The following is a 19,920-nucleotide window of genomic DNA, read 5'->3' on the forward strand; positions in this document are numbered from 1 at the left end:
GCCAGGAGATGGCTGCCTCTTAAAATTAAGCAACAATAGCCCATTTGACTATTCTCTTTTATTGGTAAAACAGCCTGCTATGAAGTTCGCAAATCTCCTAGACCATTTTAGGTCCAGCTGATTTAATTTGACTGATGCTTATGTGGGGGGCCCGAACTTGGGCCTGAACAATGAGACCGAGTCAGGGTACTGCATCTATGGCCATTTTCTCTTTCTTTCGGAAAATACATTCTTCAGAACAAATTCAACAAAGCCATTCAGGCAACAGCTGCATGGGGTCCATCACCACGTCCATGGGACATAATCGAAGGGAGGGGCAGGGGGAAGACCCATGGCCTCAAAACTGGACTGAGGCAAGTTGATATGGGGTTTGGATTCCTGCACAATAGGCTACAAACAGCTGTAAGGTATTTTTCCCTGCCATCACTTTGAAAAAAAGCCCTATTTTCCAAGGCATCTTCATCTGCAAGGGTGGTAGAGCCCTAGTTTCTAGACTTAGGGAGGTTTGTTTCTTTATTTTTTTCATAAGATGCTCGGAGGCAGTGATCTCATCTGACTAAATTAAGTCGTGACTTGCTGCTGTGAAGGCTTCCAGCAGCCATTAGACACAGCACATTCCAACCAGCAGCAAGACAGGATTTAAAGACTAATTTCCCCACAGATAAACAGCAGTGACACATGCTCTATTTTATACCCTCCTCCTTCTGAATGGGCAGGATAAGATGCCACCACCCTCCCTCCCAATCCCAACAGAGCAGTGAGATAAATGTGTCCTTCTCCTCCGCTCCAAAGTAAAAGGATTTGAGGAATTACAGGCCAATCCCCTGGGGAGAAAAGGCTAAAGACACAGCACTAGGCACATAGTGAGGATTCATTAAGTATGGATTAGATTACTGGTGTCTCCTCTTTCTTTCAGAGCGTGGGTGGTTCACACAGGGGGGACAATATTAATATACAATGCATTCAATATAACCGTGGTAAGATTTTAGGTGCCTCCTTTAGCAGCTAAGAAATGCTATCTGGCTGTCTCCCTCCTCATCTACCCAGTTCCAGAAAGCACATAAGTCTTCTTGGCACACAGTCTTTTATATTCATTTCATTCCTACCTCCATATTTTTCTTATATAGACTTATTTTCTCTATGCCTTTTCTTTCTTATTTTATCTTGTTATACTGTTTTATATCTTCCCAAACTGCTCTGAATCCATTTTGAAACAAGGCAGAGTATAAATAAAAAGATATCGTGACTGTTTTTTTCGCCAAACCAAGTACTGAGGACACATGGCATATCACACAATGAGTGTTCTCATGGGGACAATAGAAATTAAGGTTGCAATCAATATCTGAACTTGGTGAAAGTCCTGGAAAATCTGGGACGCACACGTACTTCCTATGTAGGAGTTAATCCGTATCCCCAGGATCCTGGAAACCCCCGTGTCCTAGACAGGTCTATAAGGAGCCTGGCACTGTCAGATCACGTTCCCAATTTGGTTCAGATAATGGGCTCCCCAAAGCCAACAACAGAAGGTAACTTCTAAGGATGAGATCGGTTTTTAAAAAGAAAAAGAAGTACACACATTACTTTCAAACAGGGTAAATCATAAGCAACAAATGTGCATGGCCATCTGTAGAAGTAACCCCACTCTTAGAGACGCTGAGATGTTCGCTGATGGAAATGGGGACAGCATCCAAGATGAATCAGAGTGAATAAGGTACCCACCGAGCTACCTTATTTTAGAAAACACTAAAACCCAATCAGCTGCATTGTGCCCTGCCCACGGAAGAGGGTACCCTGACCAGCAGGCATGACTGTGCCTGTCCACTTGGCAAGTACACTATGTTACTACCACCGATGTACTTGCTTGGCTGATACTAGCCATTAAACGCCTTCGGCTTTCTGTGCCGAGTCCAGGTCCACCAAGAGGCCCTTCCAGGAGAAATGAGGTTTTTGAGAAGACTTCTCTGAAAGGGGAAAAAATGTGAAGATTAGCCACCCGGAGTATCCCAGGCAGCTCGGTGGTTCTTTTTTCCACTGGAAGTTGATACGCTGGCCTTTTATATGTAAGATTCTTGTCAGTTTTATCAGCCTGGGTCAGCCCCCGTGAGAAGGATCAACTGTGGGAAATTGACCCAAAACGTCCTATTTTTAGACTTTCAGAAAGAACTAAGGTCTAAATCCAGCGTCACCCTCCCTTCTCCTCAAGTTCTACTTCCTAAGCACACTCTTCAGTTGAATAAACTAGTGTCTCACAATGAGCAGAGAGGCCAGGTCCCTCTTAGAGAAAGACTCTCATTCAGAAGAATCTTTTCCATCCAGAACATACGAGATGCGTACATAAGACTTGAAGCAGAATGTACAGCTTTAAAAAAAAAAAAAAGTAACACAAATGAGGCTAACCAATACAAAAATAGAAATGTGGTAGAAAGACTACCATAAGGTAGAAGATTTTTTTTTTTTTTTTTTTTTAACGATTATTGAAACCTAAGTAGAAGATCCAGGAAAATGGACTTCGGCTCAAACTAAAATTTTAAATACAATGATGATTGTTTTAAAAAGAGGGAAGACATATAAATAGAAGAGGAACTTCTCAAGATACTAAGAAAAGGTCAGATGTTAACCAATTGATGCAGTATACCAATTCTCATGAGGGAGGAGCTTACGTAAGCCCGCTTTCTGCTCATTACGTATCTCTAAGGGATTGCTTTTTCTCTCTTGGGATTTCTATGAGGGAGCGGGTCTCCTCAGCGCCATGCTCGTGCTGGCTGAGGCCCGGAGGAGCCTGAAGGTGCCCGTCCCCAGGCCTACCGTGAGCGCCTGGATCTCTTCTTCTGCCTCCGCCGTCGTCTCCTCCAGCTCGGTCTTGGCCTGGCGAAGCTGGCTCTCCAGGGCCGCCCGGGCCGCCTGCAGGGCCGTCAGCTGGGACTCGCGCTCTTGCAGGGAGAGTTGCAGCTCTGTGAGCTGACGCTTCAGCTCCAGTTTCTGCTCCTCGTGCTCTAGACTGACCTGAGAGGGGCGGAGAGAGAGACACACACACTCACGGTCCGTTGACCCTAACTACGGAGAACGCAACCTATTAGTCAAGCTAACTGACTGACCCTAACTAGCTGAGACGCAACTGGCCGTTCAACCTACATCTTGGTTGATTGATGTGGTCATGGATTCAAATTCTCAGCACTCAACTGAGAGGGAGAAAATGCCGTAAAATGGACCTGACTTCAGGAGTCTCAAAAATGACCAGAAGTAAGAACGTGTAAGACAATGTCTATACGAAGCATCCCTTACTTCCAAATATTCAAAGGCTTGGGGAGGCTTCAGAAGAAAAAGCACACGGCAAGAGTCTCAAATGAAAAGTATGACAAATACTCTAATTGGAAAAGCATTTAAGGGGTGCTTGGGTGGCTCAGTCAGTTGAGCACCCAACTTCTAATTTTGGCTCAGGTCATGATCCCAGGGTTGTGGGATAGAGCCCTGCATCGGGCTCCATGCTGAGCATGGAGCCTGCTTGAAATTCTCCCTCCCTCCCAATCTCTCTCTCTCTCTCTCTCTCTCTCTCTCTCTCTCTCTCATTCTCTCTCTCCCCGCCCCCCCCCGCCCCTCTTCCCCACTCATGCTCTAAAATTTAAAAAAAATAATACAAAAAAAGCATTTAAAAGTAAATGGCTATAAATAACACCATATTGGTAACAAGGACACCTTTACAATTGGGATAAAAATGAAACAACCCGAATTGAATTCTGTTTATTTTAAATATTCCTGCTCTGATATGTTCGCATTAGGTAACCCACATTAGGTCACATTGTGAGCTAATCATTCTTTCCTCCATCTGCCCATCTATCCTTCTATCGACTCAATGTTTCATTCATTCAAGAAGAGTTTACTCAGCAACTTCCACGTAAAAAGGAATATGAAGAGGAAAGACAGTTTCTTCCTCTGAGTTGGAGGAGAAATGAAAACCAACCATTACCATATATGTGGTCAAGTGTAACGGTCAGAATATGTAGGGATGTCGTGGGCACACAGTGGAGAATAAAGAAGGTAACTCTGAGTGTACTTATTGAAGAATTTGCAGGAGCCAAATGAGCAAACAGGAAAGAAAATTCCAAGCAGAGGAACCAAGACATCCAAAGGCTGTCCCACAAAGATGTGGGAGACCATGGCCTAATCTACTGACCTAACAAACACTGACAAGGTTGTCCTAGGGACCAGACCCTGTGTCAGACTTTGGGGACGTCAAGCAAATAAGAGGTGCCTGCTGCCCTCAGAAAGTTCACTGTCTAACTGGTTCTTCCAAGAGGTACACAACGTGACGATCTAGACAAAGAAGGCCAGGGGGACGCAAAGGAGGTGTTCTATCCAGAGAAGGGTCCCTGGAAAAGGTGACACCCAAGTCCCTTAAGGATGAAGAGAAGACTTATAAAAGATTAAGCCTACAGAACCAACAAGATTTTGTGGTGCATTTGAGGTGGGGCAAGAGACACAGGACAGAGGGGAGTTGACAGTGACACCTGAGCTTCTGGGCAGGTGCTCTGCGCAGTGAGACCACTGCTATGCCAGAGAACACCAGGGAACACGAGAAGAGCCAGTCTGAGGAGAAAGGTAAGAAATTCGGTGTTGATGTGATGAACTTGGGCAGCGAGGGAGACATCCAGGTGGAGGTGTCTAACTAACCTCTACTGGGACAGTGGGTCAGAGACTCACGAGAAAGGTGTGGGCTGGCGAACTAGATCTGAGAGCCCTTAGCCAGTCAGTCAGCGGCAGCTGAAGCCAAGGCTGCGCTCTCCCGCTTGTGAAGATGGCGGCGACCTGATGGCAGTGAACTCGGGGCTCACCCGCAAGGTGCCAGGCACTCCTTTAGCTCATCTCGTCCCGTGACAACCCAGAGAGGGAGGCACTGCTTACTATCACCTCCACTTGACACACGAGCACGCTGTGGCGCTGACACACTAAGTGGCTGAGCAAATGTCACATAGCTCAGCAATGGCGGGGCTGGCTTCGAACCCAGAAGTCCGCCTCAAGAGTCTGCTACTTGCTGTTTGTCTTATTAACATGCCAGCAGTCAGAGCAGGCAGTGACTCCACCGGCGGGCTGAAACATTCCCCCGAGACCACTTGGCAGAACCAAGGGAGGCAGGTGACAGCGAGTCATGTGGAGGTGGGTGAGCAGGACGCCATGCAAAGACAGGAGGAGTACCCCCCCCCACCAGGGCCCTGCACCTTCGCCACCCCACACATTTCGCTAGGGAAGACCTCACACTGCACACACAGGGTCGGGGAGGCCCAGGGCCCTCTAAGGTGGATTAAACCGGAGGCTGAGAGGCCTCTGCCCCCAAACTCAGTAGCAGCAGGCAGCACAGAGAAGGTGGACCAGCCTTGTTGTGTTTAAAGCTAAGCTCCAGAACTCCCAGGGGGTGTGACAGCACTGAGCCTCCTATAAACGTTCTAGGTTGCCCCCACCTTCCTTGGGGGAGCTAGCTGGATCGATTCAAAAGGAAAAAAAAAAAAAAAGCAGATTCAAGGGAAAAGAAAAAAGCAACTCGTTTTTCCTGGGGCATTTTAATTGCCCAGATGAGCGACAGAGGCAGGACAGGTGCCGCAGTAAGAGAGACATTTGTGGAAAGGGAAGGCAAGACAGCCAGTGTTCCCACGCTCAAAGAAATCGGAGTTATTTACACTCACACTCTTAAGGCTGACACCACAGGGAAATGTTGTTAAACTTACTGAACAGTAAAAATATAGCCTGGATAATAAAACTTAAACCACCATCTAAGGCTTCCGGACAACCCAGAACCACCATTCTGGAAGTGTAAGAATCACCTGGAGACTGCTAAAAATGCAAATCCCAGCTCCCCCTGTCCCCCCACATCCTATTTCATTCAAAAAAAAAGCTAAGAGACCCAGGAATCTGCATTTCAAAAGACACACCAGATGATCCTAAAGGACCCATGTACACCTGGACCACCCTTGAAAAACACGAGACAATGCATTTTTTTTGCCTGTCCTTTGGGGGACTGGCCTCATTTTCACACTGCAGTACAAAAAAAACCCATGAGTATTCCCCAAGGTTAGTCCTCAGACCTCTGTCTGCTTAACAGCCTTTTCCTTAAGAGAGACCATCTGCTCCTTGGAGAATTCCATCACAACTACCCGAGACCTACGAGGCTCCGGGAACTGTGTCTCCTCTCCCAGCTGGGATGTCCTACTCCGAACGACCCCTCTCCTGCACTCCTCTGTCCAACCAGCCAACCCTGCCTACGAGCTGACAGCCCCCAAGATCAGAGATGGGGTCTGTCTTATCACCACTGCTGGCACATAGCAAGGCATTTAACAAATACATAGTGAGTACTGTTCCACGTGTAACTTCACAGCCTCGATCACCCTCAACGCGTCTACAACCAAATGTGTTGTATTTTCCTCCCCAAAACTTGGCTACGTTTCCCAGCTTCCTTATATCTCTGAAGTGAACCACCTTCCATCAAACCTAAGATTTAGATTTGTCTTTTCATCTTCCGCTGTCACTAGGAGACCGCTCCACTGCCACGAAGCCACCCTACGTACCCGAGTGCTAAACTCCCAAGCGTGGACTCAGTCAAGTACGTGACCCTCGTGACCCTTGCTAAATCAGGATAAGGGAGGAATCACTCTGCCCTCCCGGCTCCAGTTTGAAAAACACACCCATTTACATCATCCTCATGTGACCCTAGGGGGGAGATCCATTATCATGGCCATCTGACAGATGAGAGACCCGAAGCGCAGAGAGAACTAGGCTACCCAAGGTTACAAAACTCGCAAGTGCAAGTGGGACTCTAACCCAGATCGGGGACGCATGACACCTCTCGTGTATATACTGACTGACTGACGCTTGACACCTGGCTGGGTTTGGAGCCCCACCCCCCAGCGAATCCTCCTGGGGGAGGGCCCCTCGCTCTCACCTCCCTCAGCCTCGTCTCCAGCTCCAGCAGCCGGTTCTTGTCGCTGTGGTCTTGGTGGCTGATTTTCTCCAGCTGCTCCTCCAGCTTTCGGTTCTGGGCCTCCAGTTTCCCTGCCTGTGTCTCCAGGTAGAACTTCTGCTGCCTGAGTTCTGAAATCATCTCTTCCTGGGCCTTCCTGGTAGGGGTGGTGGGAGGAGCCAAGCAAAATCACAGTCTTGTTAGAGGTGAGCACGTTCCCTCAGAAGGGGCACACAGAAACGGTAGCACGTCTCTGTAAGTGGGCATGGATGGTCATTGCCAGGTTAGCTTGGTCTGGACTCAGCCTCACGTGCATAAGCCCAGTTTGGGGGGCTGGGGCCCATTCGGTCCTCACTGTTCAGAGGCCCTCATCTATTGGCTACAGGAAGGTCCCAGGGGATGCAAGGGACACTAACATTTCCCTCCTATGGTAGACTTTTTTTTTTTTTGAGTCTGTCTAGGAGCAGAAAGGGGCCACTTTAGAGTACAAGACTGCCCCAAAACTCACGAAGGCAGGCCCTGGGGAAGAAAGGGCGATGAGGAGAAGGAAGGTACTCCTTCCGCTTGTCCACAGGCCTTGCTCACCTCCCCACCAGACTGCTCACAAGTATCAGAAACTAGAATGACTTAAAGACCAAAAAGCGGCCTACTAAGCCGGTTTAGGTGAAAATGGGAATGTTTTATATCTCTCAAGAGACGTATCTAAGGGAGGAACAAAATCCCGGAGATGCTAATTCTTTGGGGGAGAAGATTAAAATCAAAGTTCTCCTAGAACACGGGGAATCCTTACAAACCTCATGCCCCCGGGCCTGACTTACCGGCGGGACGGATGGCCCAACCAGGCTAATCATGGGAGGCAAGTCTGGGGAACAAAGACCACTGCTTTCCAAAAGCCACCTATTAATAGCCCTCATTAGAGAGAGAAAAGCACTCTGTAATCTGATGGCAATTTGAAGTATTTAAGAAAACCCAGCTCCAAAGAAAGGGCATGGCAGAATGACATGTAAAAGAAGGCAAAGTTACACAAGTATAACCAGGTCTGGGACACACTACAGAAGTAATTAAATCTGCTCTGGCTTCATCAGACAGAAGAATGAAGTTTATGCCCCAGGAGAGAAGACTAATGTGTAATCATGCACGCAGGTAGAATGCGAATACTTACATGTTCCTCTGGGTAAAAAGACTGCTGTTTGCTGCAAGTTTATTGGCTTCTGAGAGTTCCACAATCCTCTGTTCCAGGGATCTGATCTTGGAATCCATAGCATTGATCATCTGAAACACAGGGCGGCCTTTGAAACCTCACACACAGACAGTTCTACCAGAATGAGATTAACTCAGGCCGTGGGGCCGGGTAAAAGGCTCCTCTGAAATGTAGGCGATCTGACCAGAGGTAACAAGGGAGGGGACTGGACTGTACCCTGAGGGTCACAGGTCTTACTGCCCAGACAATGGCACTCAGTTTTCTCCAACAGAGATGACACATCCCCACACTACCTAAGCCGCCTGCATTAAAACCACACAGAAGGACCAACTTAGGAACCCGTCATTCTGTGAAGAAGCAGGCCTCATTAAACCCTGTGTCATCTGCATGGGCCCTGGGCCTGCCAGAGCCTCTAACTTGAACCTGCAAACTCATGTTTCTCATCGCCCATGGGGCTGTCGTTTTCTAAGCGATCCCTCCATACCCGGCCACCGTTGCCTAGATGCTCTACATCAAAGTTTTGCCAACTTAATAAATCATAAGAATCAGGGAGGAGGAGGGGAAGGTGCTGGTTAAAAATACAACTTCCCAGGACCCTCCCTTAGAGACTCTGATGTGACAAGTCCCTGTGGGGTCTGAGGTCGCAGGTGGATTAACAAGGACCACAGGTGAACCTGAGGAGTGGAAGGTTTCTAAAACCCACGCCTACATGGGTTAGGAAGGAAAGGAGCAAATGCGCGTAGGAAGGAGGCACTTAAGGATGACCTAGGGCCACTGGGCGGTTTGTCAGGTGGCCTTGTGAAGGACAATGCTAATCATAGACCAGCGTGAGTCCTTCAAGAAGAGTATGAAAGGCAAAATTGGCCACCCTGAGCCACCACCCCTACTGCTTTTAGGAGAGGAAGGAGCTGCAGAGAACCTTCTGTGGGCAAGGAACTCCACAGGATTAAGCAGGAAGAATAATTCATCAGCTGGAATGGACTCCCCTTGCGTGTGTGATTCCAGGCATGTTTCAAAAACCCTCCTTTGAAAACTGGCTTTGTGATTCCTTATACCTACCGCCTTCTGCTCACTGAGAATTTTGCCCTTCTCGTGGGCCTCCTCTTCGTGTCTCTGCATCAGATTCTCCAGAGTCTCTTTATCGGCCAGGTCTTTCTTTATCTGGTTGTCCAACACCTATGAGAAACAAAAGAAATCAGTGTCCTGAGTAGCAAAGTTGAACAGGGTAGACTAACGAGGGGCACTCAGGAAAAGAAAGAGGAGGAATGAAGAGGCCAAGAAAGTTCTGGGGCAAAGAGGGAGACTGGGAATTTGCTTATGAGCTGGGATGAGGGTAAGAAGTCAGATATGACCATCAAATGGCAAGTAATAGCAGACTTGAGCTAAGAACTTATTTTAAAATCAGCAGCCAGGGGTGCCTGGGTGGCTCAGTCAGTTGACAGCCCGACTTTGGCTCAGGCCATGATCTCACGCTTCGTGGGTTCGAGCCCCGCATGGGACTCTGTGCTGACAGCTCAGAGCCTGGAACCTGCTTTGGATTCTGTGTCTCCCTCTCTCTCTGCCCCTCCCGTGCTTGTGCTCTGTCTCTCTCTCAAAAATAAATAAACATTACCAAAAAAATAAATAAAATCAGCAGCCAAAAAGACTCAAAAGAGGTATATCCTCAGTGGAAGGAGACTCCAAAATGAGAGAAAAAAGCTCTCTCCCCAGAGTTTACAATCTGCAGATATTACCTCAGGACAACTCTATCGTAGTCAATGCACCAGTTTTCAGAACACTGCCTGCTCTTAATCTGTGCAGATTTAATCTAGATATCTCCAAGGCTGTGTACGGAAGGACACAAAGCTGAAAGCCGAGGGCGTCCATGTGACCAAGGCTGATGTTCAGAAAGAGACGCAGACAGGAGGATTCTGCCCACCGATAAAGTAGGTGGAGAGTCAATAGTTTGAAAAGACAACATAAAAGAGACAGAGGAAAAAAAAGCCTCTTTCCTCCGTTCTTTCCTCTGATCCAGCTGGGAGTTGGTGGGGGGGAAGGCACTGGAAAGAGAAACCTTTTCTCAGGGGAAGAGGAATCATGTGTTCTCAGGGCCGAGAACGCCACTGCAAGCACCTACTGTTCCCAAGAGGAAAAAATAAAACAGTAATGGTGTCACCATCTACCAGCTTGATCTAATGTTCCGCGAGGCACACACAGCCCGACAGTTGCCAAAACAACAAGTGACAAAGAAAGAAAAAGGAAGACGACGTCACATAACTTGCCCGAGCCTTTGACCACTGCCCTGTATTTCTCAACACAGAGAATCCACTCTGCCTTTTCTGAATGACACCAACTGCTTCTGATATTGGGAAGAAGCTGAAAGAATTGGGGTCACAGAGGGGATTGAAATCGGCCTTTCCCACAATGTCTATTGTGAAGGGACCTTCGTAGCTCATGGGATGTCGTCCCTAAAAAGAGCCAGTCAGCAGGGAGGGGGTTCGCATGATACAGAAAGGAAAGAACAGATCTCAAAGAGGGCTTTAAACTAGAACCGACTGATGAAAAAAAATAGAATGAGAGTTTGTGGAGAAGAACAAAAGGTGGAGGACAGGTCAAGGGAGGAGGGGAGCAGCTCAACAGGATAAGTGGCCCGTTCTCTAGGATGGCGGGGTGTGATTCTAAAATTACAAACAAGAAAAGGACAGAATCTAGGGTATGATCAGAATTATGACTAAAATGGCCTTAGAGAGGCTGGAAACAGGAAGCACAAAGCAGAGCAGGCTAAAAAGAAATGGTTTCATAAAGATTCCCAGTAGGGAAGACAGAAGAAAACAAGTCTTTCCATAACATTCCCCAGAATCCATCAAACAAAGTTCTTCCCATCTAGAAGGCTGTGGAGACCACACAGTATCTGGACCAGGTATGCTCCTGGTTATCAGGTGCTAAAGCAACGAAGCACATTTGGGGGATGACTCTGCTCAGAATAAAACCTCAATTCTGCACCGTGATGGATACCAATGAGAGGTATAGAGGAACAGGCCTCGATCAAGAACTCACGCACCTCGGCTCTGATAGGGTTAAACTGGCAGAAGGAACAAGAGGAAAGATGCATGGGGGGGAAGCAAGGAACTTGAAATAGAAGAACCACTGTAGACATTTATAGCAATTTAAGACAGAACATGGCTTTTGGACAGGAAGGTCAATATACTCACCCAAATTACAGAATTAATTTTTTTTACGTGTATTTATTTGAGAGGGCGAGAACGTGTGCATGTGCAGGCCGGGGTGGGACAGAGAGAGTTGAGAGAGAGAGAGAGAGAGAGAGAGAGAGAGAGAATCTCAAGCAGACTCCACATTTAGCACAGAGCCCGATGTGGGGCTCGAACCCACAAACCGTGAGATCATGACCTGAGCCAATATCAAGAGTCAGACACTTAACCGACTGAGCCACCCAGGCGGCCCCAGAATGAATTTTAAGAATGGTTATTTTCATCGTGCACAGGTGCTAGTGGACTACATTCTCACAATTTTCTGGAAGTTGGTTTATTCCAAAGGTAAAAGTTGGGAAGCCTGTAAGAACGCAAACCAAAAGGACTGGTATATAAAGTTTAAAATACACTGAGTAGGGGGTCATACTACAACACATTGAGGTTACTTCTGGGTTAATTTTCTGTATTAAAAAAAATTTTTTTTAATGTTTGTTTATTTTTGAGAGGGAGAGAGACAGAGCATGAGCAGAGGAGGGGCAGATAGAGGGGGAGACACAGAATCCAAAGCAGGCTCCAAGCTCCGACTGTCAGCACAGAGCCTGATGCAAGGCTCAAACTCACAGACCACGAGTTCATGACCTGAGCCGAAGTCGGATGCTTAACCGACTAAGCTACCCAGGCACCCCTCTGTATTTTTTTTTTTTAATTAAAAATAACCAAAAGTAACACCAGGGGTAAAAAAAAAAACAAAAACAAAAACAAAAACAAAAACAAAAAAAAGGGGGGGCAGGGGGAAGACCAGGGTGGTGATGATGCTGATACTGCGTGGGCATATACATGTTTGGTTCTCCAAAAAAGGAACAGAAAAGACCAACCGAATCAATAACAGGATCATCAAAAAATTAAAAGCCTCCTTTAATTGTCTGATTTGGAAGCAGAAGAGGCAATATTTGAGATGTAATGACCAATGTCTGATTCTCAGGAACACAAAAACTGAGTTAAAGACTTTGTCCAAAAACATAATGAAAATGTGATGTGCTTTTAAAAGGAAACAGATAAGCTCGTGTTTTTTCTGATCAGTGAATTAATAATAATTGAATTGAAATAATAATTTCAATAATTGAAATAATAACTGAATTTAACAGCTCTTCTATGGAAAATGATTTAAAATACTAGATAAAATACAGAAAACATTTTCCCCAAAGTTGGCAAGAGAGTAAGAAACTAGATACTAAAATCCTAAGTGAAAGCAGAAACCTGGAGAGTTAAGAAGGACACAAGCTGTTTTTAACTTGAGGCATTTGCTGAACCAAATAAACTTGAGCTTCATTTTTAATAGCTTCAAAGAGTAAGAAGATAGAGAAATCTGAGCCCAGAACCACTCCCAAAGGGGGCACACATCTGCATTCAAAGTCTCAAAGAATTCTCATTAATAATTTTCGAAGGAAAATGAGCAGCTGACCAAGCACACAAGAAGACAGGCACCATGAGAAACAACGAAGAAAAACAGTGGAGCAGAAACAGACCTACAGACAGAACAGATATTGGAATTATCAGATAAAGCACATAAAAAACCATGCTAATGTGTTTAAAGAAACAGAAGACAAGCTTTAAAATGAATGTAGGGAATAGAAAATTATTGTCTTAAATAATCTAGTAAACTTGCAAAAGAGCCAAATAAAATGTTTAGAAACCAAAAATACAGTAACTGAAATTTAAAACTCACTGGTAGGTTTAACAGCAGATTTGACAGGTAAGAATTAGTAAACTAGAAAATCAGCCAGAACTTACCCACAATGTGCACCAAAAGAGAAAGAAATGGAAAATATGAAAAAAGTTAGAGGTGATGCCTACTCAAATTCTCAAAAAGGAAGAAGGAAGGAGAAGAGACAATATGGGAGATATAGTGACCAATGATTTTCCAGAATTGATAAAAGATAGGGGCACCTGGGTGGCTCAGTCAGTTAAGCATCCAACTTCGGCTCGGGTCATGATCTCACGGTTCATGTGTTCAAGCCCTGGGTCCGGCTCTGTGCTGACAGCTCAACGCCTGGAGCCTGCTTCAGATTCTGTGTCTCCCTGTCTCTTTCTGTCCCTCCGCCACTTGCACTCTGCCTCTGTCTCTCTCTCAAAACTAAACATTAAAAAAATTTTGTTAAATTTAAAAGATACCAATATATTTAAAAGTCCTGTTTATCTCAAGCAAGATAAATAATAAATCTGCATTTAGATGCATCACACTAAAAACTTTAGAAAACAAAAGACAGAACAAAATTTTAAAACCAGCCAAAGAAAAAAGATCAACACTTTCAAAGCAAGCAACAGTTAGACTGACAGCTGACTTCTCATTAGCAATAATAGAAGCCAAAAGTCGATGGAATGTTATTTTCAAAGGATGTTCTAAGAAATCACTGCCAACGCAGAATTCTGTCCCCAGTCAAAACACCTTTCAAGAATGAGGATGATACAAAGATTCTTTCAGACACACAGAACAGAGAACTTGTCACCAGCAGGTCTTCACTCAAGAAAGTCATCTGGGATATACTTTAAACAAAAGGAAAAGGATCAGGTCTGAGATGCAGGAAGGAAATTAAAAGCAAAGAATGGTGAGTCTGTGGCTAAATGTAAATTATCATGGACCAAATGACAGTGGACTGAAAATATGTTAAAGACAGAACTGAGACTAATAAAATTTTTAAAAAAATTGTTTTTGAACATTGCATATCAAGACCCCCACATGGGTAACACCCCCGAAACCACCCACCATGGCCTGAGGACAGCATTCACCCCAAACAGTCCTCTAGTCTAGCAAGAAGTGACCCAAAGTGCCCAGGAAGCTATGTCGTGCCATAGGAAGAATGCTAGGGGAGATCAGAAAGTGTCTTTACTTTAATTTTTTCTTCGTAGTGCTGTTCTTTCTGTTTCAGGTGCACCTCTAGGTGCTGGGCTGAGACCTGGGCCTCGCGGTGCTTCTCCTCCAGCTCCTGGACACAAAAGAACAGGCGGTCAGGTGTGCAAAGGGGAAGACATAGCTCATGTGTGTAGACATTCACAGGAAACATGACTCTGGCACCGGTACCACAAGCAACAGGCACGTGTTCCTTCGTTACTAGCCCTGAGGCTCTTGGGAAGGAAACCACCACCCATCCTTGGCCCTGGGTTTTCCAGGTCCAAGTAATCACACACATACACACATAGCTGGTGGGCTGGGATCAGAACTCTGTCAGTGTGACAGGTCAGACAAACAAAGGCAGCTCTTCACCTGTGCACAGAGAAATGACAGTCACAAGGCAACATTTGAGAGTTTAGTGCAGCACAAAGCCCCTGACCACCGTCTTGAGCCTCAGGCCATTTTCACTGTCCCTTAAATGAGAAAAGTATCTTTAATTTCTTTTAACTTCCAAATTGCGTTTTTATGAGAAAAAATATTTTATATTTTCCTGATTATCAACGTGACTGCTCAAGAGCCCTAGCTGTGAAGAAAACTAATGTTACAGTTCAAACACTTGGAAGTTGGAATGATTTTTTTTAACTGGTGTGTGGAGAATGTGACTGGGGACATTCACATCATATCAGGTTTATAGGATACAGAGCTAATGGAAACAGTAGAACATAAAATACACTGATAATAATGACGTAAATATGTATGCATATATATTAAAGACGGGAAGAGAATTTGGAGGAATATAAATAGTTTGGATTCCATGTTCCCTTCATTCTAAGATTTCTGCTTTTAAACAAAATTGTAATTCATTTGAAAATTATACCAATTCACTTGCTAATGTACCATAAACTGATTCTTACAAAAGGTGGCATTCAATCCACTGAAACACTCTGTAAACTGCAGATATCTGCATCTACATTAATTCTTGTGAATCTGGACCCATTAGTTAATTACTAATATCAAAAGTTATCACTCCAAGTTTTCATCTCTTCACATTGTTTTGAAATTTTTCCTTGAAGTGGAAGTAATTATGAGCATTCTGAAGAATGAGGAAATTATACAGGATGTGCCCATAAAATGGGGAAAAAATACTTTCAGATTCACATGCACATAAAATGTTACTGATTAAGCTTTTGAAATTCTAAAGTCTACAGCACTGACTTTGCTTCGGGGGCCAGTAAAGTGTTCAATTTTAAGAGCAGGTGCACAAGATCTATTGCAATGCAACAGATGTGATCTTGAGAAGTTGAATGTAAACAGGATCTTAATTAATAAAAACATACTTTAAGGGCTTTATGTGCACTAAAGGATCTCCTGCAATGACTTCTTCCATTTAAGCAAAAGATTTTGCTGTCATGAGAACCCCAATTACCTGTTGTGAAAAGTCTTATCAGAATAGCAAATATTTTAAAGCAATTGACATTTGGGGATCTGTTTCCAAGCACCATCATTATATAACAGTATTAAGGACCTCCTTTGCCCATGTCCTGGATATTCCACAGCCTGTCAGCACATGGTTCTTGAGCAACAGGCACTTTCCGATAAATGAAGGCACAATCACAAAGGTGCTTGGGCAGGTGGCAAGATACCCTTGAACAAAGAAATCTGTTTTGCTCTTTCTTTAGGTTAGGAATCACTTGATAATCATCTTTTCTTAGTTTCAGTCCTCCTAAGACAGCACAGGAACGGAAAGCAGAATCTAAAAATAGGTCAAATGCTCAGATACCTGAACCTGAGAACTTTTAACACCCAGTTTCTGATCTATGTATGGATGGGAGTTTACAACACAGAATCCAAAAGTCCAGAGAAGTCTATGCTCCTACATTTTAATTGCAAGTGAATCTTTGGAAAAGTAGATATCCTAAATCTGATTTCTTGGTGGTTTGGCATTTTTTGTTGTTGTTGTCATTTTTTTTAAATGTTAACTTTGCTTATATGTATAAGATCAGACTCTTTGGTCCTGCTATGCAAACACTGTTGTTCACTGCTACATTTCCAGCTCCTAGAACAGTGCTTGGCACATAGTAGAAGCTCATTAAATATTTGTTGAATGAATGAATGAACACATCGCCATTAAACAGAGAAACACTTTGCAACCACAAGAGACTTAACCACTTTGTTTGCACCAAGCAAGGGATAGAGTGGTGGGATCTTGGTGGGATCTAATTTTACTCACGATAAAATTCACACACTTGACAATCGCCAAGAGAAACTCTGATGAGGGAACAAGAGAACAGAAAGGGCAGACTAACGGTCACATTTGCCTCTGTGTGCAGACGTATATACGAAGACTGTGTGTCAAAGCAAAACAATTTAACCAATCTCTCTTTCACCTGTTTGCTCAAGAGCATCCGTATCTTCATGCATATATGCAAACATAGACAGGCAAAGTTTTGAAGGGCTTGGGGGTAGTTTTGGCATTAAGGGCAGGCCTGTAAGTTGGCCATTCTTGAGTTCATTTGGCTGCAGGTGACTCAATTCCCAGAAGTGATGCAGAGATGACAGAGAGAGGTGCAGGGCCCTGCTCACCGCCTCGCCTCCTTATGGCAGAAAGGAACAGTCACCCACCCCAGAGGGTCCCCTAGGGGCAGGGGGAAGGGACCATGAACAGACTCCATGTCATCACTAAGACTCCCAAACGGGGCACACATTCCTGGCTTGGGGACTGAGATCCAAGGACAGTCCTTTCAAAAAGTTCACCTGCCTGGGACAAAACTTCAACACATCTGCAAGTACTCCCAGAGCCAGGCTTCCTTGATGAAGTTAATCTGGTCACCAGAGCCGAAAACAGAATCATGATGATTTACAAACCTAAAAAAAGACCTGCTACATCTAAGGAAATTAAGGAGGGGGGCGGGGAACAATCCTAATAACGGAATGTGGCAGAGAGAGTGAGTGGGTGAACACGGATCTATGACAAATACTACTCTGAGAAAAACAACCCTGCGTGACTAATTTCTTTCTTCTCCAAAAGCAAAAATCTGGGCTTTGGTCTTAAAGGTCTAAATCCCTGCTGTTTGTTTTTTTTTTTTTTTTTAAGTTGGCCTCACAAAGTTAACAGCCATACAAAACTCTGCTGATGGTGGTACGTAAATGCTCCCGTAAAAACGTTTAACGGAAATGACAGAGGATGCGCGTTCGTGTTTTTAAAATGTCAGGCAGTAGCAAACAGAGCAGAAAAGTAATAATTACGGATCTGTTACCGGTGCTGAAACGTCCGACATTTCGTTATTCGTGCTATCCTAGGAGCGTGGCAGACACTGAAACCACTTCTCTCCATTCGCCTACTCGGAGATACCTCCCCTGTTGACGGCAGGCCGTTCTTCTTTTCACCCCCTTCCCTCTGCAACCTCTAACCTGTTGGTCTTTTAACTTTTCAGCTTTTGTTCCTGCTCACCAGAATTTTATCAGCCATCTGCTGGATCTGTTGGGATTTTGTCTGGATGTCATCCTTCAGTCTGTTTTCTCTACGCTCCATGGTCTCTAGCCTCTTTACCTTGTTCTCCAGAGAATGGCGGCGTTCCTGTAGATCATGAATCAATCAGAGAGTTTTAATGGAGTAACCGCTATGGGCATAGCGCCTGCACCGAGGGAGAGCGGCCTCGAGAAGCATACGCGCAAGGCAGGAAGAGAAGTCTCGGGCATCCGAAGCAACAGTGAGAAAAAATAAGATTTCTAGAATCCAAGTACTCGGTTGTGTGGGTTACAAGAGTGCATTCATTCATTCAAATATTTACCAAGCACCTACTATCTGCAAAGTATCACACTAGGCATCACGGAAAATACGGAGGCGAAGCCGACATAATTCCTGCCCTTGGAAAAGATAAGACAAACACAAAGAAACATAATATAGGTTAAGACGGGGAAGGGCCATACAGAAAATAGGTACAGAGTGCTGTGGGAGGCTGCAGGCAGGAGAGAGGCCTTTTCACCGAAAGCTGAAGGGAGAAGTCACAGAGATGTGACCTTTGGAGGGCGGAGGGTGGGAGGTGAGGGTGGAAGGCCCTTCGGATGAAGGCAGATGCATTAGCAGAAATACAGAGGGGTAGGCAGCCAGTTTAGGCTGAGGCGAAGCCTCCCATGGCTCAGCATAAGATGCTTTAGGGGACAGAGTAGCAGAAAAGCTGAAAGGGGGCACTTGTGAGTCAAATGGTTCAGAGTCTCATGTACCAAGCTGAGGGGTGCACGCAGGGCATAGAGAAGCTCTAAAAGCTTTGGGATGGGGTAGGGGGTGCTGATGAGCCTTGTGTTGAGGCCCATGAGTCTTATATCATATGAGCCAGCTGGGGGGAAGGGAAGACGGGGAGCGGAGGGCCAAGAAATTACTTAGTGTGCTCATCTAAGGGAAAGAAGGCCTGGACCACGAGGAGGCCCACAGAAATGGCAAGCAGGGGTGAAGGGAAGGTGCGGGGGGAGACAGCATGGCTGGATTTATAGAACTGAGTGGCTCACTGAATGGCAGGGGGGCAAGGAGAAGTCAACGATGTCAAAGTTTCAAGCCAGGGGGTGACCAGATAAATGACAGTGGCCCTGACTGGCATGAGGAGATTAAGAAGGGAGCCCCACTCGTGGGGGAAGATACTGAGTTCATTCTAGAGTTGATGCACCAGCCGGCACCGAGGCAGGGAAAGCAGAGGGCCCAGCAACGGGGTGGGGGGATGGTTAAATCAACTCCGATCTGTTCTGTGGAACCATCACCGAGGAGGCGGCGGCGGCGGGGAGGCGGAGTGAAGGGCAAGTGTTACTTTTTATTCTATATTCTTCAGTACTGTTCAAATTTTTTACAACAAGATGATACTCATGTGTTCCCTGTATAATTATTTCAAAGATTTCAACAACAACAACAACAACAACAACAAAGAATTCGAGGGAGAGAAGAGGCCCAAAATCTAGGCCTGGGGGCCATCGACACACGGGTAACAGGTGAAGCCTTGAAAAATAATGTTATTAACACCATGGGGAAGAGGCAAGGAAAAACAAGGGTGCAGAGGGAAGAAAACTCAGGATGGAATTACACTTCATCTACTGAACGTAAATCCTCGCAGCATAGTGAGGTCCGAGGAAAACAGAAAGGCAAAGCTTTTAGCAGAACATCTTTCTACCTGAAGCTGCTGTGACCCATCTCTTTTTCCCTTTTGGGGAAAACATTGCCACTCCTCTCAAGCTTCAAAGGATTTGCAGAAGGGAAAGTGGTTTGGTCAGACATAAGCAAGAGGTGGTTCTGCAGTGTCTTCCCCTCCGCACGGCCCAAAGCTGGTCAGCAGCTCACAGGCGGCCACACCGGGACCCAGGCTCAGTCCACCGTGGGCTGAGGTCCCCTGCTCACCTCGGCCTCCACCAGCTTCTTTTTTATGCCTTCAGAGGAGTCCTCACGGTTCTGCAGCTTCTCCAGCTCACGCTCGGCTCGCTCCTTTGCCTGGCGGATATTCTGCAGCAGCTCAGTGGCCTCTGTGCTGGCTTTTACAGCCTGCCCGGAGAGGAGGGACAGGAGACAGATGGCCAGACTTACTCACATGAAAAGACGGTGACAATCTCCTCAACAAGAAAAGTCAGGTAATGCGAAGTATATATGTATCATATCCATTTTCAAAACCTGTAAACATTCACTTGATTCTGTATTTTTGTCTATGCCCAAGCGCAC

At 45.5% G+C, this 19,920-nt stretch overlaps 1 protein-coding gene across 18 annotated transcripts in view; it reads right to left on the minus strand.

The window, feature by feature from the left end:
* The window catches only part of CIT (citron rho-interacting serine/threonine kinase), a 163,366-nt gene that overhangs the window by 55,239 nt on the left and 88,207 nt on the right, over positions 1-19,920 (minus strand). For 13 of the 18 annotated variants that reach the window (XM_019814611.2, XM_019814610.2, XM_006938519.4 and 10 more), the window contains 7 exons: positions 19,606-19,746; positions 17,677-17,802; positions 14,224-14,319; positions 9,207-9,323; positions 8,109-8,218; positions 6,929-7,103; positions 2,806-3,003 (listed from right to left, as the gene is read on the minus strand). In XM_019814611.2, coding sequence (XP_019670170.1) covers positions 2,806-3,003; positions 6,929-7,103; positions 8,109-8,218; positions 9,207-9,323; positions 14,224-14,319; positions 17,677-17,802; positions 19,606-19,746 — 963 coding nt within the window. The remainder of the gene's footprint in view (positions 1-2,805; positions 3,004-6,928; positions 7,104-8,108; positions 8,219-9,206; positions 9,324-14,223; positions 14,320-17,676; positions 17,803-19,605; positions 19,747-19,920) is intronic. The other 5 variants (XM_019814616.2, XM_023241475.2, XM_045042124.1 and 2 more) reach the window with 1 other exon arrangement.

Source organism: Felis catus, chromosome D3, assembly GCF_018350175.1.
Source record: "Felis catus isolate Fca126 chromosome D3, F.catus_Fca126_mat1.0, whole genome shotgun sequence".
In the NCBI taxonomy this organism is placed as follows: Eukaryota; Metazoa; Chordata; class Mammalia; order Carnivora; family Felidae; genus Felis; species Felis catus.